The sequence below is a fragment of the Balaenoptera musculus genome, chromosome 1 (genome assembly GCF_009873245.2).
Source record: "Balaenoptera musculus isolate JJ_BM4_2016_0621 chromosome 1, mBalMus1.pri.v3, whole genome shotgun sequence".
Taxonomy (NCBI): domain Eukaryota; kingdom Metazoa; phylum Chordata; class Mammalia; order Artiodactyla; family Balaenopteridae; genus Balaenoptera; species Balaenoptera musculus.
In genome coordinates this window covers 94541016-94567474 of record NC_045785.1, presented here as the reverse complement: position 1 = coordinate 94567474, position 26459 = coordinate 94541016, and the positions used below count along the sequence as shown (strand labels likewise).

Below are 26459 nucleotides of genomic sequence, written 5' to 3'. Positions count from 1 at the left end.
AGACAAAGAAGCTTGAGCAAACCAAAAACTTGAGGACTTGTTTTTTGATGTCAGATGTTCTTTGAATGTGACAACATGACACAACTGGGTAAGATGATGGCTTAGCTTTGGAGAGGTTACACAAAGAATGAGGTGCAGCACTATGAAGGCATGAGCATAAGTGGAGAAACAGTGATTTTTCCATCCTGACATCTAAAATTGATAAAGACCCAGAAGGAGAAGAGAGAGAGAAAGGGCCTGAGAAAATAATATTTGAAGAGATTATAGCTGAAAACTTCCCTAACGTGAGAAAGGAAACACTCAATCAAATCAGGAAGCGCAGAGAGTCCCATACAAGATAAACCCAAGGAGGAACATGCCAAGACACAAATTAATCAAACTGACAAAAATTAAAGACAAAGAAAAATATTAAAAGCAACAAATAACATACAAGGGAACCCTGATATGGTTATCAGCTGATTTTTAAGCAGAAACTCTGCAGGCCAGAAGGGAGTGGCACAATACATTTAACATGATGCAAGGGAAAAACCTACAACCAAGAGGACTCTACCCAGCAAGGCTCCCTTTCAGGTTTGATGGAGAAATCAAAAGTTTTACAGACAAGCAAAAGCTAAGAGAATTCAGCACCACCAGACCAGCTTTGCAAAAAATGCCAAAAGAACTTCTCTCTACAAAAAAGGCCACAACTAAAATCAAGAAAATTATGAATGGGAAAGCTCACCAGTAAAGGCAAACATAAAGTAAAGGTAGGAAGTCATCCATGCACAAATATGATATCAGAACCAGCAATAATGAGAAGAGGAGAGTACAAATGCAGAATATTGGAAATGCATTTAAAATTAAGAGATCAACAACTTAAAACAATCTTGTATATATACAGACTGCTACATCAAAACCTCATGGGAGATATATAATGGGAGGAGACAAGATGGCAGGGTAGAAGGACACATGCTCACCCCTTATTATGGAAACACCAGAATCACAGCTAACGACTGAACAACCACGAACAAAAAAGCACTGGAACCTACCAAAAAAGATATTCTACATCCAAAGACAAAGAAGAAGCCACAACAAGACAGTAGGAGGGGCACAATCACAGTAAAATTAAATCCATACACACCAGGTGGCCAACTCACAAACTGGAAAACAATTATACCACAGAAGTTCTCCCACAGGAGTGAAAGTTCTGAGCCCCACATTAGGCTCCCCAGCTTGGAGGTGTGGCAACAGGAGAGGGAGCCCCCAGAGAATCTGTCTTTGAAGGCCAGCAGGATTTGATCACAGCAATTCCACAGGACTGGGGGAAACAGAAACCCCACTCTTGGTGAGTGCACATAGGGTCTCATGTGCACCAGGACCCAGGGAAAAAAGTGGTAACCTCATAAGAGACTGGGCCAGACTTACCTGCTAGTATTAGAGGGTCTCCTGTGGAGGCAGGGGTGGCTGTGGCTCACTGCAGGGACAAGGACACTGGTAGTGGCAGGTTTGACAAACTCATTGGCATGAGCCCTCTTGAAGGCCACCATTATCTCACCGAGACCTGGCCCCACCCAACAATCTGTAGGCTCCAGTGCTGGGATACCTCAGGCCAAACAACCAACAGGGCGGGAACACAGCCCCATCCATTAGCAGACAAGCTGCTTAGAGTCTTCCTGAATAAACAGCTGCCCAATAAACACACCTCCTGACATGGCCCTGCCCACCAAAGGGAGAAGACCCAGCTCCACCCACCAGTGGGCAGGTACCAGTCCCTCCCACCAGGAAGCCTGCACAAGCCTCTTAGACAGCCTCATCCACCAGAGGGCAGACAGCAGAAGAACTACAACCCTGCAGCCTGCAGAACAGAAACCACAATCACAGAAAGTTAGACAAAATGAGACAGCAGAGGAATATGTCCCAGATGAAGGAATGAGATAAAACCCCAGAAGAACTAAGTAAAGTGGAGATAGACAATCCACCTGAAAAAGAATTCAGAGTAATGATAGTAAAGATGATCCAAGAGCTTGGAAAAATAATGGAGGCACAGATTGAGAAGATACAAGAAATGCTTAACAAAGACCTAGAAGAACTAAAGAACAAACAGACGAACAATACAATAACTGAAATGAAAAAATAAACTAGAAGAAATCAGTAGCAAAATAACTGAGGCAGAAGAATGGATAAGTGACCTGGAAGACAGAATGGTGGAAATCACTGCCATGGAACAGGATAAAGAAAAAAGAATGAAAATAAATGAGGACAATCTAAGAGATCTTAGGGACAACATTAAATACACCAACATTCACACTATAGGGGTCCCAGAAGGAGAGAAGAGAAAGGATCTGAGAAAACATTTGAAGAGATAATAGCTGAAGACTTCCTTAACATGGGAAAGGAAATAGTCACCCAAGTCCAGGAAGCACAAAGAGTCCCAGGCAGTATAAACCCAAGGAGAAACACACCAAGCCACATAGTAATCAAATTGACGAAAATTAAAGATAAAGAAAAACAATATTAAAAGCAACTAGGGAAGAGCAACAAATAACATACAAGGGAACTCCCATATGGTTATCAGCTGATTTTTCAGCAGAAACTCTGCAGGCCAGAAGGGAGTTTCATGATATATTTAAAGTGATGAAAGGGAAGAACCTACAACCAAGAATATTCTACCCAGCAAGGCTTTCATTCAGATTTGATAGAGAAATCAAAAGTTTTACATACAAGCAAAAGCCAAGAGAACTCAGCACTACCAGACCAGCTTTGCAACAAATGCCAAAGGAACTTCTCTAGGCAGAAGAGGCCACAACTAGAATCAAGAAAATTACAAATGTAAAGTCTCATCAGTAAAGGCAAACATACAGTAAAGGTAGGAAATCATTTCCACACAAATATGATATCAAAACCAGCAATTGTGAGTGGAGGAGAGCACAAATGCAGGATACTGAAAATGTATTTGAAATTAAAAGACCAACAACTTAAAACAATCTTGTGTATATATAGACTGCTATATCAAAACTTCACGGTAGCTGCAAACCGAAAATCTACAATAGATACACACAAAAAAAAGAAAAAGGAATCCAAACACAACACTAAATTTAGTCATCAAATCACAAGAGAACAAAAGAGGAAGGGAAGAAAAAACACCAACAAAAACAAATCCAAAACAATTACCAAAATGGCAATAAAAACATACATATTGATAATTATCTTAAACATAAATAGATTAAATGCAACAATCAAAAGACACAGACTAGCTGAATGGATACAAAAACAAGACCCATATATATGGTGTCTACAAGAAACCCACTTCTGATCTAGGGACACATACAGGCTGAAGTGAGAAGATGGAAAAAGATATTCCATGCAAATGAAAATAAAAAGAAAGCTGCAGTAGCAGTGCTACAGATCTAGGGACACATACTGACTGAAAGTAAGGGTATGTAAAAAAATCTACTCCATGCGAATGGAAATCAAAAGAAAGCTGGAGTAACAATACTCATGTCAGACAAAACAGACTTTAAAATAAAGACTATTACAAGAAACAGAGAAGGGCACTACATAATGATCAAGGGATCAATCCAAGAAGAAGATATAACAATTGTAAATATACATGCACCCAACATAGGAGCACCTCAATATATGAAGCAAATGCTAACAGCCATAAAAGGAGAAACTGACAATAACACAATAATGGGGGACTTTAACACCCCACTTTCATCAATGGACAGATCACCCAGACAGAAAATCAATAAGTAAACACAAGCATTAAATGACATATTAGACCAGGTGGACTTAATTGATATTTATAGAGCATTCCATCCAAAAGCAGCAGAATACACATTCTTCTCAAGTACACATGGAACATTCTCCAGGATTGATCACCTGCTGGGCCACAAAGCAAGCCTCAGTAAATTTAAGAAAATTGAAATCACATCAAGCATCTTTTCCAACCACAACGCTATGAGATTAGAAATCAACTACAAGGAAAAAAACTGTAAAAAAAACACACACACCTGGAAGCTAAACAATATGCTACTAAACAACCAATGGATCACTGAAGAAATCAAAGAGGAAATCAAAAAATACCTAGAGACAGATGAAAGTGAAAGCGCGATGATGCAAAACCTATGGGACACAGCAAAAGCAGTTCTAAAAGGGAAGTTTATAGCAATACAGTCTTACCTCAGGAAACAAAAAAAAATCAAAGAGAAAGAAGAACAAACAAAACCCAAAGTTAGTAGAATGAAAGAAATCATAAAGATCAGAGCAGAAATAAATGAAATAGAGATGAAGAAAATAGAAAAGATCAATGAAACTGTAAGCTGGTTCTTTGAAAAGATAAACAAAATTGACAAAACTTTAGCCAGACTCATCAAGAAAAAGAGGGAGAGGGCTCAAATCAATACAATTAGAAATGAAAAAGAAGTTACAACTGACACCACAGAAATACAAAGGATCATAAGAGAGTACTACAAGCAACTATATGCCAATAACATGGACAACCTAGAAGAAATGGACAAATTCTCAGAAAGGTACAATCTCCCAAGACTGAACCAGGAAGAAATAGAAAATATGAACAGACCAATCACAAGTACTGAAATTGAAACTGATTAAAAAACTCCCAGCAAACAAAAGTCCAGAACCAGATTGCTGCACAGGCAAATTCTATCAAACATTTAGAGAAGAGTTAACACCTATACTTCTCACACTCTTCCAAAAAGTCACAGAGGATGGAACACTCCCAAACGCATACTATGAGGCCAGCATCACCCCAATACCAAAATCAGACAAAAATACCACAAAAAAAGAAAATTACAGGCCAATATCACTGATAAACTTAGACACAAAAATCCTCAACAAAATACTAGCAATCAGAAACCAGCAATATATTAAATGCGATCATACACTATAATCAAGTGAGATTTATCCCAGGGATGCAAGGAATTTTCAGTATCTGCAAATCAATCAGTGTGATGCCACATCAACAAATTGAAGAATAAAAAGCATATGATCATCTCAATAGATGCAGGAAAAGCTTTTGACAAAATTCAACACCCATTTATGATAAAAGCTCTCCAGAAAGTGGGACCTAAATAGACATTTCTTCAAAGAAGAGATAAAGATGGCCAAGAGGTGCATGAAAAGATGCTCAACATCACTAATTATTAGAGAAATGCAAATCAAAACTACAATGATATATCACCTCACACCAGTCATTATGGCCATCACTGAAAAGTCTACAAACAATAAATGCTGGAGAGGGTGTGGAGAAAAGGGAACCCTCCTACACTGTTGGTGGGAATGTAAATTGGTACAGGCACTATAGAGAACAGTATGGAGGTTCCTTAAAAAAACTAAAAATAGAGCTACCATATGATCCAACAATCCCACTCCTGGGCGTAGATCCAGAGAAAAACATGGTTTGAAAAAAAGCTTCAGGATACAAAGTTAATATACAGAAATCTCTTGCATTTCTATTTACTAACAATGAAAGATCAGAAAGAGAAATTAAAGAAACAATCCCATTTACCATCGCATGAAAAAGAATAAAATACCCAGAAATAAACCTACCTAAGGAGGCAAAAGAGCTGCACTTCAAAAACTATGATGCTGATGAAAAAAATCGTAGATGACACAAACAGATGGAAACATATACCATGTTCTTGGATGGGAAGAATCAATATTGTCAAAATGACTATACTACCCAAGGCAATCTGCAGATTCAGTGCAATCCCTATCAAACTACCAATGGCATTTTTCACAGAATTAGAACAAAAAATTTTACAATTTGTGTGGGAACACAAAAGACCCCAAATAGCCAAAGCAATCCTGAGAAAGAAAAATGGAGCTGGAGGAATCAGACTCCCTGACTTCAGACTACACTACAAATCTACAGTCATCAAAACAGTATGGTACTGGCACATAAACAGAAATATAGATCAACAGAACAGGATTGAAAGCCCAGAAATAAACCCACAGACCTATGGTCAATTAATCTAGGGCAAAGGAGGAATTTCCCTGGCAGTCCAGTGGGTAGGACTCCACGCTTTCACTGCAAGGGGCACAGGTTTGATCCCTGGTTGGGGAACTAAGATCCCACATGCTGTGCAGAGCAACCAAAAAATTTAGAAAAAAAAATTTTTTTTAATCTATGACAAAGAGGGAAGAACGTACAATGGAGAAGACAGTCTCTTCAGTAAGTGATGCTGGGAAAACTGGACAGCTACATGTAAAAGAATGAAATTAGAACATTTTCTAACACCATACACAAAAATAAACTCAAAATGGATCAACGACCTAAATGTAAGGCCAGACATTATAAAACTCTTAGAGGAAAACATAGGCAGAACACTCTGACATAAATCTCAGCAATATCTTTTTGGATTCACCTCCTAGAGTAATGAAAATAAAAGCGAAAATAAACAAATGGGACCTAATTAAACTTAAAAGCTTCTGCACAGAAAAGGAAACCATTAAAAAAAATCAAAAAGACAACCCACAGAATGGGAGAAAATATTTGCAAACAAAGTGACCGACAAGGGATTAATCTCCATAATATGCAAACAGCTCAAGCAGCTCTATGTCAAAAAAAACAAAAAAAAAATCCCAATTGAAAAATGGGCAGAAGACCTAAATAAACATTTCTCCAAAGAAGACATACAGTTGGCCAAAAGGCGTATGAAAAGATGCTCAACATCACTAATTATCAGAGAAATGCTAATCGAAACTCCAATGACGTATCACCTCACACTGGTCAGAATGGCCATCATCAAAAAGTCCACAAACAATAAATGCTGGAGAGGGTGTGGAGAAATGGGAACCCTCCTACACTATTGGTGGAATGTAAATTGGCACTACCTCTGTGGAAAACAGTATGGAGGTTCCTTAAAAAACTAAAAATAGAACTACCATATGATCCAGCAATCCCATTCCTGGGCACATATCCAGAGAAAACATGGTTCGAAAGGATACATGCTTCCCTAATATTCATTGCAGCACTATCTACAATAGCCAAGACATGGAAGCAACCTAAATGTCTAGGGACAGAGGAATGGGTAAAGAAGATGTGGTACATACAGACAATGGAAAATATTACTCAGCCATAAAAAAAAAGAAATAATGCCATTTGCAGCAACATGCATGGACCTAGAGATTGTCATACTAAGTGAAGTAAGTCAGATAAAGACCAATATCATATGATATCACTTGTATGTGTAATCTAATTTTAAAAAATGATACAAATGAACTTATTTGCAAAACAGAAACGGACTTTCGGATATTGAAACTAACTTATGGTTACCAAAGGGGAAACGTTGGGGGAAGGATAAATCAGGAACTTGGGATGAACATCCACACACTACTAAGATAGATAACCAACAAGGACATACTGTATAGGACAGGGAACTCTACTCCGTATTCTGTGATAACCTATAGGAGAAAAGAATCCAAAAAGAATGAATATATGTATATGTTTAACTGAATCATTTTGCTTGTACACCTAAAACTAACACAATATTGTAAATCAACTATACTCCAATAAAATTAAAATTAAAAATAAAATAAAATTGATAAATTGTAGTTTAATCATGTTATTTAGAAATATTCAAGTAGATATTAAAAATAACAAGGAAAAATAGGTGAAATACTTGAAATGGGACTTGGGGTAGGATCTGATAAGATGGGGTAGTGCTGCTTTTTCATTATAGTTTTATAGTATGACTTGACTTTTAAAAACTATGTTCATGTGTTACTCTGATAAAAATGCTTATGCTATATGCTAATTGCCGTAAATGCCATGAAGGAAATTAGGGATACTGTAATGAGAATAATGGAGTGGAGAGTGCCAGATACAGGACAGTGTCCTTTAGCTGGGATGGTCAGAAAAGACTCTCTAAACCTGAAGGATGAGAAGGAATGTGGGTTGACAGAGGGTGAGAGATTTCCAACACAGGAATATAGTCTATGCAAAACTCTAAGAATTCTTGAACCTGAAAGAAGCCTGGAGACTAGTAAAGAAGGGGTTTGTTAGAGGTAAGATTGAAGAGGAAGATGTGAGTCAGATTATACTAGGTAGTAATGAGTCAGTGGTTATCCTAACTTTAACCCAAGGTACCATCTACATAAAATGCCCTCAGCTTTTCCTTCTGTACTTGGGTGGAAACCTCACATGTCCTCCTCCCTTTGCAAACTTGTCAAATGCCTACCATGTGTATTTTAATATTGGATTGGCCAAAAAGTTCGTTCGGTTTTAAATAAAAATAAAACATTTTCATTTTCACAAGAATTTTATTGAACGTATTCACTAACCGAACAAACGTTTTGGCCAACCCAATATTTAGCATAGATTAAATGTGGTATTTACATTGGGTTACATGAGTCTACATGTGAATCAGAAAATTTTCTAGAATATTGATTTGAAGATAGCTGATCTCAACATAAAAGTTTTTTCTTTAACTTTTATTACCCATAATCTCTGATATATTTTGTCAATAAATGCTAAACCTGTATTGATGCAAAGGGTCATTAAAGAATAGTTTAACATTGATTGGGGCCTTTTATTGTTATTGTTATGGGATCTGGGTATGCTTAAGAGCAGTATAGTTTAGGAAGAATTGAATTCTGGTTTTGAAATATCCACCTTTTAAAAATTGTATTCATTACTACCAGTTTCTTAAGAAAATTGGTTATCAAAATTGTGGACTACAAGAATTAATCTTATATCCAAAAAATAATTATTTAAAAATAATTTAAAATTGTTTCTGAATTTTCTTACAACAATACTCAAGGAAATTTTTTTTTCATACTGTTTTACCTAGCAAAGGTGAAATTTTGGAGGAGTGCGTGTATGTGTGTATATGTGTATGTATATCTGTGTGTGTCTTACGCAGGGCATCCCTTCCCTACCAGTCTTTTTCTTTCTTGTCCCTAAATTCCCCACAACTCTCTCTCTAACCCGATACCTATTAATTCTTTTCTTTGTCCCATTTATTTATTTGATAAATATTTAGTGTATGTTAGGCAATATTCACTTCACTGTTGTAATCTTTGTAGAGCATTTGTGTTTGGACGTATCTAAAGGACTTATTTCTGCATTATTTTTTTGAAGTACTATAATTAGTACAGAAGTAAAAACAGTTCAGATCTGCCACTAAGTTAAAATCCTAACAGATACATATTTTTAGCCTCTGTTCTCTTCCAGGTACATTACCCAAATTTTCTGCATCCTTGTTTCTTACAGGTATGCTGGAGCAATGGAAAGATTGCAGGCAGAGACTGAACTTATTAACAGGGTAAATAGTACTTACCTTGTGAGGCACAGGACCAAAGAGTCAGGAGAATATGCAATTAGCATTAAGTAAGTGGGACAAGTACTTTTACAGAAATAGCTTTCCTGTTTTCATAATTGCATAGATCATCTGACATATATAACACTGAAGCTGAAAACCAAGGTTCTAATTGCAGCAGAAATAATGTATCATCTCTCCAGACAGTTCATTAATACTTGAAAATATCTGTTAGAAAAAATGGTATTAAGTGTTATATAGGCTGCTAATTGGCATACTAGACTTCTTTCATAACACTGTACTTGATGTGTGTATGTTTCTAGTAAATCCTAAGAATTATAAATTACTAGATTTGTTTTGTTTTTCCATATTCCCAAATTGATCTTATAAATAAATTGGGCATAGTGATTGATCAAATGTACCCAACTCCACATCTCACTTCAAATATTGTTGTATCTTCAACCAATCTAGTGAATATAGTTTGTTAATTAGCTGTCACCAGTGTATTGGCAATAGGTATATATTTTGTCTTCAGAATTAATTCCTATAATGTTATTGGGGCATGCCCTCTGGTAATTATTGATTTCTACTGATTAAAACACATTTATATTCATAAGTTATCCATTGCCCACAGTACAATAATGAAGCAAAAGCACATCAAGATTTTAACAGAGATGGCTTTTTTCACATTGCAGAAAATAGAAAGTTTAAAAGCTTAATGGTAAGCATTGATTAGTTCTTTCAATCTGTGGTCCTTATTTTTCTCTTATTAAAAAGGTCAGTTTAATTCTAGTTTCTTGGAATTTTGCTCACTGAAACATTGTTGAAAGAGAATCATACCGTAATTTGCAGCAGAATCCTGAAAATTTTAATTGTAAGAATTCTAGTTAAGTTTTATATTGCCCTAGACATATTTTTCATTGTAAACTAAGTTTACAAGTTTTAGATAATATTTCAGAGTCCACACTAGAAGATTCTTAGAGCCATAGACACATTCAAAACAATCAACTTTCAGTTACTTATGTTTTACCTTGTTTGAATGACACAGCAAAGTTTTAACATGCTTCTCTTCTTTCCTCTGCCTCTATCTCTTCATTCAGGCAGAGGAAAATATTTTAAGTTATAACATTAAAAAGTTGTAATTGGTAAAATACCACTCACATTTAGGTTCATTTCATGCAAAATATACTGTCAAATGGAAAACATTTTTGTATTTTCTGCTATTTTAGGTGATCTGTACTACTGTTCTCCTTCATTACCTTGGACAATTAAACATTAACAAGGTGGCATTTTTAACCACATGACAGTGATATTTCATAGGAATTTTTACATTTAAATTGAACAGTATGTTGTTACCAAGTTTGTTTCAAATAAATAAAGATATTAATTCTGATGATTTTTAAAAGTGAAACTTAGCACATAAGAATAGTATGTATATGTCATATCAACAATACATATATCAATATGTCATTACATGTGCATTGCTGACAGTAAAGAAGAAAGTTCTTATTTCATGAAAAATGATCTCAAGTCTGTTTCTCAAGTTTGCAAGAGTTTCTTGAGATAATGAAGAATTTGGAGATAGGACATAAGATGCATTTGTAGCACTCTGCTAAGTACTTTGAGTAACATTGGGAAGGACCACTCATTGATTGAACCATCAGTCAAATGATACACACTGCATCGTTCCAGAAAACATCTCAAAGCACTTTGCAGATGTTAACATTAAAGTTAAAACTGAGTGTAAGAGAGCCTTACAAAATAAGCCAGCTTGAAAGCCTTATCTAAAAATTTAGAACTGCTTCAAGACAGGAATCAGCGTTTTAAAGAAATTGAAGCATCTTGAGTTGAAAGAAAAGTAAGAAAACCTCTCTGGACATAAATATCACATTCCCAATTCAAAAGCTAAGGATGGGTAGCAAGACTGTGTCCTGGAAAATGTAAACCCTGTCAAACTGGCAACCAAGATCCAGGCATCCTCCCTGCTGGCAGTGAGTTACGTTCTGCTGGAACAAGCAGGCTGTGCACAGAGAAAAGTGGACCTGAGGAGGTTCTTCCTTAAAGGAAAACCTAGCAGGGAGGTGGCAAGTGGATGCACAAATAATGAGTAACAGCCCCAGCTGAGACATGATAAAAGCGTGAACAGGGAGTCTCCACATCGCTGCAAGACACACCAGCTTGACTCTCACCTGAAGAAATTAGGGTGGTTGGTAATGAGGCTGCTCCGTGGTATTATAGTTAATATGAGACTTTAAAAAAAAAAAAATGCTGTAGGGCCAAAGCTGACTACCAGCCTTGATGACTTTGAAAGCAACAAAAGGGACTTCCATCACAGGAGATAAGCGAAGAGGATGAAAGGAATAGTCACTGGAAAGGGCCAGTCAATTCAGCTCTTTGTCGCCTGGATTCAGCTCAAGAAAGTTCCTCATCCTCTAAGGTTAGATGTGAAAAGCTAGTAAATACTGCATGACCTGGATTAGTGGACATAGATCCTCAAGTTCCTATCTGCATGTAAAGCTGTTATTATAGTATAAGCAATAAAGACCCAGAATTCAAATAATTGGACCAGAGAGCAGTAAAAGTTTCTGCAATGATGTTCTGGAAAGGGAATTAAAAGTAGTTGTCACAGAGCTAAAATAAGCTCCCCTTATATGGTATGTGTAAAACATCAGAAATGCCACTACAAGAGACACATGGATGTTTTTTCCTCCATATCTGGGGATCTTTTGTAAGGAAGTACATAGTGCAGAGGGTTAAAGGGAGGGGATTAAGAATTAACTGCAAAACTACAATGAAAAAAAAAAAACTTCAGCAAAAGGATATGATTGTGAAAAGACAGACAAGGAGCTGAAAAATCTCAGCCTTAGATGAATACTTCTGTCAGATCTTACAAAATCACTGTAAACATTGCTGAAGAGACCGTTGAAGTTGTCTGGACCTACCTCCTCCTCTTTGTTTCTGTTCATTTGTTGAACAAATTTATATTGAGTCCTCACTATGTGAAGTTACTGTGTTTTTGCAGAATTCAAAAAGGACTCAACTGTTCAAAAAAGCTTTCAAATTAGTAAATCTCTCTGTACCGAGAACCTCACAATAGTGCTGTCCTTTGACCCTCCACTGGGAAATGCCACATGGATACCTGATCAGAAGGGATGGCTCCTATCTCAGTAACTAGCCCCTCTGGAAGAAGAGAGAGGGTTGATAGGCACCTTGGGAACGTAGGGGCTTCTCTGAACCTGCATCATGCAACCTCAAGGAGGTTACATTTCATCGTGTTGGTGTCAAATAACACAGTTCCCATTATAAGTACATAACAGTCTACGCATTGAGTTGTTTCTTTAGTTCAGTATCTTCCCATCATGGCTGGTAAAGTTATATTCATCTACCTAATGACACTCATTAGGGCCTGGAGTTAAATTTAATTTGGAAAGGATGTAAAATGAAAACGAAATCCAGAATTTGTTTTCAATTAGCCAGTTTCTCGAAAAGAAGATTGGCCTCAGGTGGTTATGACCTAACCTTTTCCCTCTGGTTTCAGTGGCTTGGTTAATCAAAATCTTTGTTTTTCTTAGTCATTAATCCAAATTCTAAATGAATCTCTGTATCCAGATTACAAGGCATTAATTTTGTTCTAATTTTCATGTATGCCAGACAATCCAGTCCAAATGCTGTTTATAAATCGTCTCCACTGCCTGTTTCCTCGGTAATTGGAACGACTGGCTCTCACTCATTATTCTTCAGAGAGGCTGAATTGTTGACACCGCTGTGTCAGTATGAGATAAGGAAAGCTTAGCAATTTCTTTTGTTTAGAGTCTTCTTCTTTTACTTGTAGTACTTGAAGGTCAACATTGCTAAAGCAGAGGTGGATTAGACTAAAATACTGAAAGGCGTAAGTTGGAAGAGATCCACGTGGCACTATTAATTCTACCCAGTTGGAACATGTAGGAAGATTTACCCTCATAAGACTGTAAAATGGAAACTAAAATATCTTCCATGCTTAGTGAGGGATAAAAAAGTGTTTTACAGTTTACCAAGCCACATGACCCTAGGCTTGGAAAAGTCATTTTTTTTTCGTCCATAAAATTTGGAGGTGGGTAGGTATTAATGATGACCAAGTCCTTTTCAGTATGATAATTCTGTAGTTTCTAGCCAACTTCACATAAACCTTAATTCATACTAATTCATGATATCATGCGTAAAATTCATATTATAACAAAATTACATTGAAGTTCAAAGTTATTGGCTTATAATTACTGTCAGGTTTATTTTCACATTTATGCTAAAGAAAAGAACACATTTCATTCAGTTTAAACGAGAAGACTAAGAGAACTGTTTTATATATATATATATATATATATATATATATATAGTGTAGCAGATGCAAATGATAATAAAATGTACCGTTCTTCCAGAGACCTTACAAAATTTTGCATTTAAAGAAATTAAATGATAATATTGGTCTCTAAGTAGAATTTAATTCCAGACCTTGCCTTTGCAAACCATGCTAAAATCACCATAATATAAATGCCATATTCTGATCAGTGAAGTCATTTTGAAGATATAATCTTCTGATATTTTAACTTTTTTTTTTTTTTAAGTTGGTCAGGTTCCATATTCCTTTGCTTCATCAAGGGCACCCATAATCTGAGCCCAAGCAAGGAAGAAAGGATGGAAGAAAAAAATTTTTTTAAGTGTAAAACCATAGCATCTTGGGTCTAAGAGAACAAATTCCTGGTATACCATACATACTTAGAAAATGCTCCTTCCCTTTGCTTCACTTTTTGCATATTTACATTTGCCAGGTACTATTTGCTAATAATATGATGTAGTTGAGAGCACAAACTTTGGAGCCAGACACCAGTTATACAACCTTGCCCAAAGCTGATTAATCTCACTGAGCCTTGAGCATCAGGGGGAAAAGGCCCATCTCTTGTTTCTTGTTTGAAGATTGTAAGAAACTATATAAAAGGCCTGGCACATGGGATCATGGTAACTCTCATGATTATTCACACGTACCAGGCACTTTATACATTCTTTGCTATAGTCTGTGAAATGGTTTATTATCCCCGGATGTGAAAGGTGAAGAATCTCCATTTGCCTTATCCAGTACTTTAGGAGACCAGGCTCTTTTTAGTTTATGAACGTGGTCTTTGTTATGTTTGTGTCTGTTCCCAGCCTGACTGCTCTACTTAAAATAATCCTTCCCTCCTTCCTGGCTTTTGAAATTTTACCTGTTCTTCAATTTAAGCCAAGCTACCTCCATCATGAACTCTTCCCTCATCCTCCCCACTGGACTCAGAAAAGGAAGCTCTCTTTCTTGCCTTTGAACTCCCATAATCCTTCACTTTCCTTCAAGGGTGAGGACACCTAGGAACATTATCTTCAAAATCTCTGTGACCCCTGGAACTCCCCGCACGATGCATTCCACAACTCATCCAAGTTTGGTCAAAAATAATAAATAAATCATTGATGATCCTCTTTCTCTTCTTTCGGGTGATTTTTGGCCCGATTGATTTATTTGGGGAACTTTGAACATACCCATTGAATGGAGATACTGAATCGATGACAGTGTGGTTTTTTAAAGAAATGAGTTGCTTTTATACTGTTTGTTTTAAACAATAGTGCTGTAGTAGAAGCACTGAATAATTCGGTTGAAAGTGATTATGCTTTTATTTCATTTCAGGTTTTTCTAAGAATGTCTATAGTACTCATCTAACGATAGTATGCATTTTTCCATTATGAATTAATCATTTTCCAATTTCTGTTTAAAGTAGAGGGATTCAGATTTGTGCAGAACCTATGAAACCAACATCTCGAAAGAAATTTCCTGAAATTTTAGTATGAAAGATGGTGGGTGGTTATTATATTAGGCTTGGATGCATTGGGGGCAAATTAGGTATAAGAGAAAATTGGAAAGAACTACATTATTGACTTCTAGTAAGTACCAGATGACAGCTACGAGAAGGGCACTAACACTTCCTCATAAGCCAGAACAATGTCAAGTAAGTAGCATTTGTGGTTTAACAACTTTGGTTTACCATGGAAAAGTACATTTAGGATTGAGTTTGTTTTTCTGCTTACGTTGAAAGAAAATGCAGGAAGCTAGAAATTGCTATATATTCATAAAACAGCTGTTGCCTTTCTAAACAAAAACAAAGGGAAGTATTTCATAAATAAGAACAATAATTACTGCTCTGAAACTGAGGTTTAGTATGGTTTCTCTTTACTTACTACAACTGACTGAAGACTTAACAGGATGTTGAGCAGCAATGGGGGTAACTCACATTATAAATGGCCTGGGTAGCAAGGACAATTACCAATTAGGTGTCATGCTCATCCAGGCAGCAGGGAGAGATGATCGTTTACTCACACTAACACAGGCTTATGGAAAATTTAGCATTAAATTGATCATCCCTCTATTGTACATAATTATGTGTCAAGGAGTTCATGTGTTTGGTTCTTCTTTTCCTAAAGGAACTTGTGGAGTACTACAAGCATCACTCTCTTAAGAAGGGTTCAGAACCTTGGATACAACTCTGCAGTTTCCATACAAGGAGCCAGAACATTCAACTGGACAGAGGGGTAATAGAGCAGGGCAACAGCTGTGAGTATCGTAATTTAGAATACAATTTGCTGTCACTTAAGGATCGAAGGCATGAAAACATTAAAACATCTTCATTCCAGATTTTGAAATAGAACCAATTAATATGCTGATGCATTTAACAAGGAGTTTTTCTGGAGCAAAGCAGAATCAGATGGACCAACAGGTTTATGAACATGCCTAGGTTTAGTTCTTCATGCCAAATTGAAAATCATGTGTGTGTTAAATCCATCAGAAATATAGGGTATGTTAATATGTAAGTTTTGTACTTTTCACTGACTTTTATATTAGCCAACTCTTTTAACTGATACATGTTTATGGTCATAATCCTGCTTGATTAACAGTATTTAAGCAAGGCTGGTGCACAGTTCTCCCGTCTAACCTTGTACTGCAAAGTCTTCTTATAGATTCTATTTCAATGATTACTTTCGGAACTTTGAAATAGCTCAAAGCATGTTTCCTCTGATGCCAATAGTTAAAAGTAAACGTTAGCCGCTTCCTTTCAGAATGAGCACTGTGCCACAAATAATCACAAAAGATTAGCACACAAACCGAAAGCATGTTATAGTTTGAGTGTGAGTTCAAGTCAGAAACTTTTTCCTCGTCACCGTTTAATGTCATATTCTCTTCCTGTTAATAGATATAGCATGTAAAGAGAACACTATGATGAAAAAATGCTATGAATAAGTGTGATTTCACCCCCTTATTTTAATCTCATAAACCTTTTTTAGAGGAGAAAGGAATACAATTTTATTACCCTCAGAAGGTTTAGCCTAAGCAAAATAGGAATACCTAGAGGTATTTGGAAAAAAAAAAAAGAACTTGCATCATGTAATATAACTTTTTTTCCCTAAAAGCAGAAACTGAAAGGGAAGCAACGCTCAGGGCACTAACACCACCAGTAAAATTTCATAACATTTCCATAAAGTAAATATACAAGTACTTTGTCACATCAACTGACATTTTTTTTTTCCAATTTGAATAACTTAATAGCTGTTCTCTTCACAAGGATCAGTGATAAATGAACAAGATTGTGCAATGAAAGTAGTCAGAGCACACTTTTTGTTGAAACTGTAAGCACATGAAAATTTATCTTTCTGTGTTTTTAGCCCACTGTTACCCAGTTATCTTAGACGCTCATATAGGCCGTAAGTTTTGCTCATTCAAAAATGGAACTTCCCCTTAAGAAACAAGTTTTTCTACAAATTTCTTAAAGCCTCCCAGGGCTATGACATTTTCCCTACACGAAAAGTATAATTTTCAATTCTTTTACTTTGCCTTCCCAGCAGCAGGAGATAAAGTTTGCCAGGAGGTCAGTTACACTAAAATCCCGTCTGAGTTGTTCGCTTAGTTTTAGGAAGTCCGGGTGAGAGGGACCGGCAGTCAGGGAGAGCCAGTATCCCGGTCAGTGGAAGGTTCTTAACCTCTATTTCACTGTGTGGTCACTCTCAGGCACTCCTGTGCTTGGCACATGTGGGTGCTCAGAGTATTGGTCAACTACGAATGAAGTGGCCTAGTTTAAATTTTTTCTAGTGTCTGACCAAGTATTCAGTGCTCAAACTTGTTTAGCCACTAGGGATGGCGTTACAGGCTCTTTTTCTTTTTCAAAGCATGGCCAGTAACATGATTTTGAACATCCATGCAAGCTACATGCAGTTATTCGTTCCTTCAGCATATAATTACCTAACGCAGAAAAGGCGCTGTTCTAGGTACTGGGATTCAGCAGAGTCTCTATCCTTATGGAGCTATATTTTAATGAGGCAGCTCTGGCAAGTCTGGGTTAGGAGTTTGATATTTTTATATAGGATGATCAGGGAAGATCTCACTCCTAAAGTGACCAGAGAGAAGTGAGGGCATGTGCTGGTATGTCAGTCAGCAATAATTTCTGGATGGTCTACACTCCAAGATTATTCAGCAGGATTATAATCTTAGATCAAGTGTATATTATCCCAGTGTTTTATTTACTTGTTGCTGACTTTCGTATGAAATGAGCACACTGTGATGATTTGAGGATTGAATGAGGTGCTATACATTAAAGCATTTAGCAGAGTGCTGGTAACATGGTAAACATGCCATAAAAGTCAGCTGCTGCTGATTCTACGCTTCTACCACAGCTGCTGCTTTCCTACCACTACTAGTCACTCCTCTAACACAGCGAACATTTTCCTGTATTTCTAATTGTTGAACTACTAGTTTTAACTCATAGCAATTTACATCTTTGCTTTTATGATTTTTTAAAATATCCCTTGCTTATTTTATACCAAGTCCTGATTAAAGGTTAACCCTTAATTAAAACACTGCTTCAATTTTTACGCACGTGTCTCTCAGGAAGTGGTAAAGAGGAAACTCTACATATCCTGTATGGAAAGATTGTGTGGGATGTCTTTAGAGTCCTTACCTCTGGTTCATAGCTTTGGGTGTGCTGCTAAATACCATCTCAGAATAACTTTTACGAAGAAGTAGTACCTTGGGATACAGGACAGGGCATGGCATCTTCATTGCTTCTAAGTAATGGGGGAAGCAGAGTAGGCAAGCCAAAGCCTAGGACCACGCTGTGTTCTGGGTGAAAGCTGAGATTGGAGTTCCAACTCCTGAAACCTGCGATTTATTATTATTTTTCTCTTACATGCCATATAGTCACCTTGGAAAAGAAAGTCCCAGGGCATCGTAGAAGAGGCTGTTTGCTTCTGTATTAGTCTAGGTTTGGATGTTCTTGGGCGAATTAAAAACTCTTCTCAAGTTTGTAAAAGATGGTAAGATTATGACAGGCCTACCTCATGCAATTGCAAAATAACATGTATAAAGACACTAATTAGAATTAAACAGATATCCAGAGTATTGGGCAAGGAGCGTGTAGCATTTGTAGGTGAGGAGCCCATTGCAAGCAAGGCTCTTTCCTAGGGCTGTGAGACTATTTTCGCCTCCACAATGACTTGAGTGTTTCCAAGAGAGATGACGAGAGGGAGGAAGAGAACAAAGCACTCAGGCACAGCAGTGAGCCGCTGTGCTTCCCTAGAAACTGCAGTGGCTCCGTGGACGACGTTCTGCCCTGTTCTGTGGATCTGTGTAAGAATCCCATTACTTTCCAAAAACGGTCGCAGAAAACGTGCCTTAGACTGCTGCGGGTGTACCCCTAGGGCTTGTGTATTTGAAGGGCACTGAACTGACTTTTGCCTTTCTGCTCTACAGTGAGCACTTAATTTATTTTCAGGTCTGCTACTGAGTAGCTGTCTGACCCCAGGCAAGTCACTTAGCCTGTTCGGGCCTCAGCTTTCTCATCTGATGAATAAGGAATGAGATTAGATATTTTATTATGTTCTTTTAAAAATAGCATCCTAGGTTTCTTTCTTTGTATGCATGAGAGAAGGAGGTAAGGTAGAATGGTAACAGACCGTTACACTTGGAAAAGTTGCACAATTAGCTGTTTCCATTACCTATTAATAGACCTTAAGCATTTTCCCAAGTAAATGGAGAATTAGTTGGACCACAGAGGTGCTAATGTTTAAAAAAAATGTTGGTATCACTATATTTACATGATCTCAAAGTGTCTTCCTCACAAGACCTTATTACTGAAGAGGGAAAATAGAAACACCTAAAAGTGATCAAAGTTAACATCACCAGTAATGGGACAACTAGATATCACGCACCTCCTAATGTGATGCTCTGAGAAGAATGTACACCACTTTTGTGGTATTCCTGCCCCCCAGGGTGCACAATTTGAATCTAATCATGAGGAAATATCAGAGAGACCCAAACTCAATGACATTCTACAAAATAGTTGGCCTATGCTCTTCAAAAATGTCAATGTCATGAAAGACTGCAGAATTGTTTCAGATTGAAGAGAAAGAGACCAAAGAAACATGACAGCTACATGCAACATGTGATCCTAGGTTGAATCCTGGACTAGAAATTTTTTTTTTTTTTTTTGCTATAAAGGGACCCACATGGAACAGTTAACACATTTTGAATAAGTTTCTAGATTAAATAATTTTTGTTTTGATAATTGTACTGTGATCATATAAGAGAAGAAATGCCTTTGTTTTTAGGAAGGACACTGAAATATTTAGAGATAAAGGGCATTGTCTGCAACATATTCTGAAATAGTTCAGGAAAATATAGAGATGATAAACACGGTAAAATATTAACACTTGAGGAGTTTGAGTGAAAAAATATAAGAATTCTTTGTACTATTCTTGCTACTTTTAAGTCTGATTATTTCAGAAGTAAAAGTTTTAAAATTTCGAGATGATCTGTTTACCTGAGAACTATCAGAATTGGAGAGAAAATGGCAGCATTCTCCTCTTTTACCTGTTCCAGGAGCAGGGGGAGCTTGGTGCACTGATTTTAGGGTGTGCAGAGTACGGAGTAGGTCGTATTAGAACCATCTCTTCCTTACTGTGACCTCACTGTGTTTACTTACTCATTCCTTCATTGTTTATTCAACAGTTATTTATTCAACACCTACTATGTGCCGGGTCCTGTTCTGGATGCTAAATATAACAGTGAATAAGATGGATAGGAACAAACATAAAACAAATAACTTCATAAATAATCACAATTTTGATAAGTGTTGTGAAGCAGAAGCAAAGTGAAAGTGTACAACAAGAGGGCCTATTTAACCTGTAGGGTCAGGGAAGGACATTTTGAAGAAGTGGCGTCTAGACGAAACTTAAAGGATCTATGTGGATTGGCAGGGTGTGGGTTAGTGGTGGTAGGGAAACATCACAGTGAAGAAGCAGCTTGTGTGAAGGACATTTAACAGGAAATAACTTCACACATTTAAGGAATTAGAAGGGGGTCGAAACGTTTAAAGCATAGTGAGTGGATTCTAATATATACATTGGGAATGTATTGAAGCTTTATAAGCAGAAATGATATGAGCTGATTTACATTGTTTTGAAAGATCACTGCCTACTCTGTGAGAGTGGCTTGAAGGGAGGCATGGACCGAAGAGAGGAGTGAGGAAACTACTGCAGATGTCCAAGGGAGGGATGATGAGGTTTGGACAAAAGCTGAATAGAGACAGTGGAGCAGGACCGTGGGCCAGATTTAGTATAATCTGGAAGTCGAATTGACTGGATAAAGGAATTGAGGTAGAAGTGGTACATGTATGATACACAATTATTTGCCTTGGACGACTGGCAAACGGTGAAACCATTGGACTGATCAAGAAACAAAAGAGACATAACATGTATAGAGGAGAAGGTAATACATTCAGTTGTGCACAGACTTTCAGTGCCTGTGCACACTCAGTGGTTCAGTAGGGCATTTGACACTAAGAGTGGTTGGGGTTGAAGATAGAGTTTTATGAATCGCTCACACTTCGTTTCATAGTTTACATAAAATATAGCATTATTTTTATACAGTTTTAATGATTTTCTTCTGGTATATTGCTCCCTGAAGCCTTAGGACCAGGGTCCTGAGCTTCCCATTCTCACACTGCACTTTGCACAGTGCCTTCATGAAACAGGTGTTCAGAAAGGGCTAAATGAGTGAAGTCAGAGCCTAAGGTCTGTGGGAGACATAGCAGGTATTAAAGCACTATGTGTAGTTGTTATTTGAAAAAGCATGGAGAGATGGGTGGGCTTGAAACAAAATATAGAACAGCATGATCCTTTTGAGGTGGTGACAAATATAGCAATTCTTCAGAAATTGACAAAGGCTTCCTAGGTCTTTGGGACCGTGCAAATGACGTTGCAGGAAAAAGTAAAAGCCAGAGCCAGGGCCCCAGGCTGCTTTTCCCTAGTGTGGTCTCGTTCCTTTCACGCAGGTAGTCCCGTTATTCTATTAGCCATCTGACAAGGTGCTTAAGCTTCATTTTAGCCAGTGTTTTAGAAACTTGGAGAATTTGTATCGTTCATATTTATTTAACTCACTGTTAACACTATATAACTTGCTTATTCCTGATAATTCTTGAAATATCTGATAATGCCTTAACCATTATTTATTAGTTTATCACAGTGTAATAGTGGATAATATTATCTCCTTCATATACACTCCTCAAACATCCACTTATTTTTACCTTCTTGCCCTTGTAATTCAACATATCTATATTCATCTACTCTTATTTCTGATCTCCTATTTTATCCTCAGTCTTCTGTCATCTTTTTCCTTGGTCATTTGGCATTTGGGTTTGATTTAATCTAATTTTATTCTGGTAATTTAAATATCTGTTTTAATCTCACTGTAATAGCTTCCTAGAACTACCTTTAAAATTACCATAAATGAAGGGGATTAAAACAACAGAAATTTACTCTTATTGTTCTGGAGGCCAGAAGTCTGAAATCAAAGTGTTGGCAGGGTTGGCTCCTACTGGAGGCTTTGAGGGGGAATCCATTCCATGCCTCTCTTCTAGTTTCTGGATGGTTGCTGGCAGTTTTTGCTGTCCCTTGGCTTATAGACACACCATTCCAATCTCTGCCTTGTCTTCATATAACCTCCTCCTCTGTGTGTCATCTCCCTTTCTCTTCTTTTCTAAAGACACTTATTTCATTTAGAGCTCATCATAATACAGGATGATTTCATCTTGAGGTCCTAACTTACATCAGCAAAGACCCATTTTCCAATAAGATCACATTCATAGGTTCTAGGCGGACATGTCTTTGGGGAGGTGAGGCACCATTTAACTCACTATAATCTCATCATACTAATTTTAAATTTTTCTCCAAATTTTTCCATCCTTATTTTTTTTTTTATTGGAGTTATAAGAGGACTTTGCATTATTAGGGCAGATGGGTAGTCACCGGATGGGGAGTTACAAGGGAAACATTACCTTAATACAATGAAGTGTTTTCAATGGCTTGTAACTTTCCTGCAGTGAAACGCACTGTCTTCCTGAGAGAGAGCACTTCTAGCCAATGAAAGTTTCCCAAAAAGGTCTACATGACCGATTGTTTGAAACACTATATAAAATACTTGATATAGAATAAGAACCTAGTAATTCTGTCTGATATTCAATAAATGATTAAAAGAACACTATATTTTTCAAACCCCTTTCACTTATATTAATGTCTCCAACTGAGTGTTTCATGAATCACCAGTCCTGTGAGAAGCATCATGAAACGTTTCGTTTGTAAACAGATGTACCAGAAGTGCTGCTTGTATGATACAGGAAAGCGATGAGTTTCCCTAGTTTATTTCATCCTGCAACACTGTCTCATAATGTGTAATATTTGTATTATGAGCCGTGAGAGAGTTAGTGTATGTGACGCACTTAGAACAATGTCTGGCACATGGGAAGTGCTCTGTGCATGCTTTTCTATGGGCTAAGGTGGTTCTAACATATTGCTGTCATTTTTATACTGTTTTTCTCAGGATGTGTATCATGTCCACAGAACTTACTGTTCTTGGGCAACTCATCAACTACAGCTGAACATGTTCATTATTAGGTCATTCTGGGCTTCCCTTTTTTACTTACTTGCTTCAGGAGCTTTAGTAGCTACTTTAAGGGATTTTTATCCTGAACCTGATAGCTTTAAGAATTGGTAGCCAGTACCCAGGGTCCCTTCAGAAATCGATAGCTTGCAGATCGAAATTCTACAGATTCAAGTAACCGCACTCAAAGCTGTCCTTTTTCATGTTTCAAAACTCAAAAAGCAGTCCTTATGTTTTAATATGTTTCATTTTGTATACTGTTCTTTCTATAAACCTTATTTTCTAAATTAAAAACTGGTCTCAATATGTGTAATGTTCCCTAATTGACTATAGTATCCTCATGTGGCAGCCCTGATCCAAGGCTTATGTTTTTCTAGTCTCTCTTCCCTGTAAAACAAACATAAATTGAGAGGAATTCCTTTTTTTCTTGCTAAAATTTGGATCAGGCTCCTAGCTTTGAGGAACAATGCTGAGAACTCTTTTCTTCCTCATATATACCATTGATCTGCATAAGGGAGCCAGTCTTAACTCTGCAACTCTTGTCTGTCCTAATAGCATGAAAAGTTGAGTACAGACTTGGCCATGGTTTCCGTTCATTCACTGCTTTATGCATTCAACATTTTTGAGCATCTGCTTGTACTGAACACTATACTGCACATATCCCTGGGTGTTACATACAGTTTAGCTTAACAGCTGAACAATAGACAGGAATGCAGGGGGACTCTGGTATTGAGGCACTTCAGACTTAGCAGCAATGTCAACCCTGGTAGAGGCTTTTTAGCAAGTATTTTTTTTGTGACATTCCTGAGAGGTCATCCTCAGGCTTTACTTGACACTCAGGTGACTTTATGTCTACGGCCACACAAATCACCCAACTTATTTATTTATTTTATACATTTATTTACTTATTTATTTTGGCTGTGTTGGGTCTTCGTTGCTGCGCGTGGGCTTTCTCTAGTTGCAGCGAGCAGGGGCCACTCTTCGTTGCAGTGCAAGGGCTTCTCTTGCTGCGGAGCATGGCTCTAGGCACGTGGGCTTCAGTAGTTGTGGCTCACAGGCTCTAGAGCACAGGCTCAGTAGTTGTGGTGCACGAGCTTAGTTGCTCCGCAGCATGTGGGATCTTCCAGGACCAGGGCTCAAACCCGTGTCCCCTGCACTGGCAGGTGGATTCTTTTTTTCTTCTTTTTTTTTTTTTTAAATAAATTTATTTATTTTTGGCTGTGCTGGATCCTCATTGCTGTGTGCAGGCCTCTCATTGTCGTGGCCTCTCCTGCTGCAGAGCACGGGCTCCAGGCACACAGGCCCCAGCAGTTGTGGCACGCGGGCTCAGTACCTACGGCCCATGGGCTCCCAGAGTTCAGGCCCAGCAGCCGTGGCGCACGGGCCTAGCGGCTCCGCGGCACGTGGGATCCTCCCGGGCCAGGGCTCGAACCCGTGTCCCCTGCATTGGCAGGCGGATTCTTAACCCACTGCGCCACCAGGGAAGCCCCCCAATTTATTTTTTGAACAGAATTCTTTAAATGCTTATATTGATCCAGAAACTTGACTTATTGGAGCGATTTACCATCTTTAGCTCATCTCTTCAGAATTACTCAAAGTTAAATATACTACATACACACTCTACCGTGATTACCTTTCATCTGATGTGCTTTTTTCCCTTCCCCACTGTATTTCTTTCTTTTTCAATAAGCTACTCAGATTTATCAGTCCCTTGTCATACACGTGGTTGCCAAATCTGTCACCATCCTGGCCACTCTGCTATGAATACACTCAAATTTGTCAGAATTGAGCATAAACACTTCAAGATTATCTGACTTGCTCGTTCAGATCTTTTCCTATTCAAAGCTCAGTCTCTCTATTCAAAGCTCCATCTTCCCCAGTTAATTTTCCCTCTTTTTCTTTATCCTTCTTCCTCATAGGGCAGTTCTCCAAAACTTCTCTCCTCATCTCTTCTTTAGTTATTACATTCCCACCAATAATCCCACAGGTCCCCACATTCATTCATTCAACAGACCTTTATTGAGAGCCTACTGCAGAGTTGGCAGTGTTCAAATTGCTGGGGATACGCAGCAGTGGAAAAAAAAAAAGTCTCTGCCTTTGTGGAACTCACATGGTAATGGGGAAGGCAAATAATAGATAAAAAAATAAATTATATAGTATATTAGACGTTGGTGAGTGCTCTGGAAAAGATAATCTAACCCATGTAATGCTACTCAGGAGTGCTGGGATGGTTTATGATTTTAACTGGGGTGGTCAGATGATGAGGAACAAAGTAGAGATCCATTTTTCCTCCCTTTGGTAGCTTAATAGAGAGCCGGTTCAGCAGTTTTCAGTTCTCAACAGTAGAACAGGCTAGTACCAGCCATGGCTTCCGAAAGCTCCCCTTTCTAACAAGGCATTTGTATGACCAGTGTCTTAGTCTGTTTGGGCTGCTATAACAAAACACCATAGACCAAGTGTCTTATAAACCACAGAAATTTATGTCTCACAGTTCTGGAGGTTGGGAAGTCCAAGGTCAAGGTGCTGGCAGATTTGGTATCTGGTAAGAGCCTGCTTTCTGGTTTATAGAAGGCACCTGTGTCCTTACATGGTGGAAAGGGGCGAGGAAGCTCTGCGGGATTGCCTTTTTAGGAGCACTAATCCCATTCATGCAGGCTTCATTCTCATGACCTAAGCACATGCCAAAAGCCCCACTTCCTAATATCATGGCATGAGGCGTTAGGTTTCAACATATGAATTTTGGGGTCTGGAGCGGGACACAAATATCTAGTCCATAGCAAACAGGGAGTTTCTGCTATCATAAACTCACATAAATACCCCATCCATCTGAAGAGCAGGCTACTGGCACTTTGACCATGGCGTGTACAGACCATCCATCCGCAACCTAAGCAGTAGGACAGTGGGAATTTAGGGGACTGAGTACCCTCTACCTACTTCTTTGCTTGTATATCACTCCCCCCCCCCATAAACCCTGCTTTCTCTCTGCACCACATGGCACGAGTGGTGTGCGTCCGTGACTCTTTTATGGGGCATCAGGGTACGCCTCGTTGTGAAGGTAACACTTGAGTAAAGGTTCAAGGAAGTGCGAGCAGAACAGCCAGTGCAAAGGAAGGAGCATGTATGACATGCGCAATGTGGCCAGAGCAGCTGGAATCAGAGGGGTAAGGGAGGCCAGCCTCTGTGAGGCTTTATAGGACTTTAGCTTTTGTTCCGGAAGACAT

The 26459-nt window shown here is 38.0% G+C and overlaps 1 protein-coding gene across 4 annotated transcripts in view; it reads left to right on the top strand.

Annotated features, from left to right (window-relative positions):
* The window catches only part of VAV3 (vav guanine nucleotide exchange factor 3), a 389664-nt gene that overhangs the window by 351699 nt on the left and 11506 nt on the right, over positions 1–26459 (top strand). For 3 of the 4 annotated variants that reach the window (XM_036863586.1, XM_036863581.1, XM_036863570.1), the window contains exons 23-25: positions 9218–9333; positions 9896–9984; positions 15738–15867. In XM_036863586.1, coding sequence (XP_036719481.1) covers positions 9218–9333; positions 9896–9984; positions 15738–15867 — 335 coding nt within the window. The remainder of the gene's footprint in view (positions 1–9217; positions 9334–9895; positions 9985–15737; positions 15868–26459) is intronic. The other variant, XM_036863595.1, reaches the window with a different exon arrangement.